At 43.4% G+C, this 881-nt stretch overlaps 1 protein-coding gene across 2 annotated transcripts in view; it reads right to left on the bottom strand.

The window, feature by feature from the left end:
* Window positions 1–403: 403 nt before the first annotated feature.
* Window positions 404–881, bottom strand: part of LOC102249603 (arachidonate 12-lipoxygenase, 12S-type) — a 21595-nt gene continuing 21117 nt past the window's right edge. For both annotated transcript variants that reach the window (XM_014537277.1, XM_005863285.1), the window contains exons 13-14: window positions 708–878; window positions 404–583 (exon numbers count right to left, since the gene is read on the bottom strand). In XM_014537277.1, the coding sequence (XP_014392763.1) occupies window positions 404–583; window positions 708–878 (351 nt within the window). The remainder of the gene's footprint in view (window positions 584–707; window positions 879–881) is intronic.

The following is an 881-nucleotide window of genomic DNA, read 5'->3' on the forward strand; positions in this document are numbered from 1 at the left end:
ATAGATCAGTGAGAGAGGATGGGCTCTTAAATAAACTGTGCTGGTATAATAGATTTTCCAAAGGAAAAAAAATGGAATTGAATATTCATCTCATATGATATTAACAAATCCATCTCAATATGATTATATAATAAATGAAAAAGACAAATTTTCTAGAGATAGGAGAATCTATATGAGTGAATAGTTGATCTCTTTAAGGAATGTGTTTTCAAGTTAAAGATCATTCTGTTAGATGACCTGGAAGTGGGACAGTGCCTCAGGCTAGTCATATATTCAGGGAGGGAACTCAGATAGAAAAGAAAATAGAACCATAGCAACTCAGATCCAGGAAAACATAAAACGCAAAAGGAAAATGTTAACCCTAGTATTGGCCTGTGGTCTTTGAAAGGCCATTTACTGGGGCTCAGACAGCAACACTGTTCTCTATGCAGCTCGGCTTCAGGTATTCATAGGGAATGTCTAGCTGCTCATTCCGGGCCACTATCTCCCTTTCCAGGTTGTCCAGATCTGCTTGAAATTGTCTTAAAATAGCCTTGGGCTCAGGGCCTGAGAAATATTCTTCTGTGTGATACCCCAGGGGCACCTGAAGCAGAAAAGAAGGATTGATCAGCTTCTAGTTCCAAGACACAGGAATCAGAGCTCAGCCCCACACTCTGCAATTTCTTTTCTGTTATCACTGCCCCCAAACTCCCCAAATCCCCTCTTACCATGTCTGGTTGCTGCCGGCCCAGTTGCCTCATCAAAAGCATCTGAAGACAGCTCTGCCGGACATCTGGGAGTGAGCCCATCACTGTGGCCATTGTCACATCTTCCTTGGTGGTAGGAGGGGGCATCCGCATTGTGCATGGGGCATTAGGGACCCAGAAAAACCAGTCATGCTG

Source organism: Myotis brandtii, unplaced genomic scaffold, assembly GCF_000412655.1.
Source record: "Myotis brandtii unplaced genomic scaffold, ASM41265v1 scaffold1752, whole genome shotgun sequence".
In the NCBI taxonomy this organism is placed as follows: domain Eukaryota; kingdom Metazoa; phylum Chordata; class Mammalia; order Chiroptera; family Vespertilionidae; genus Myotis; species Myotis brandtii.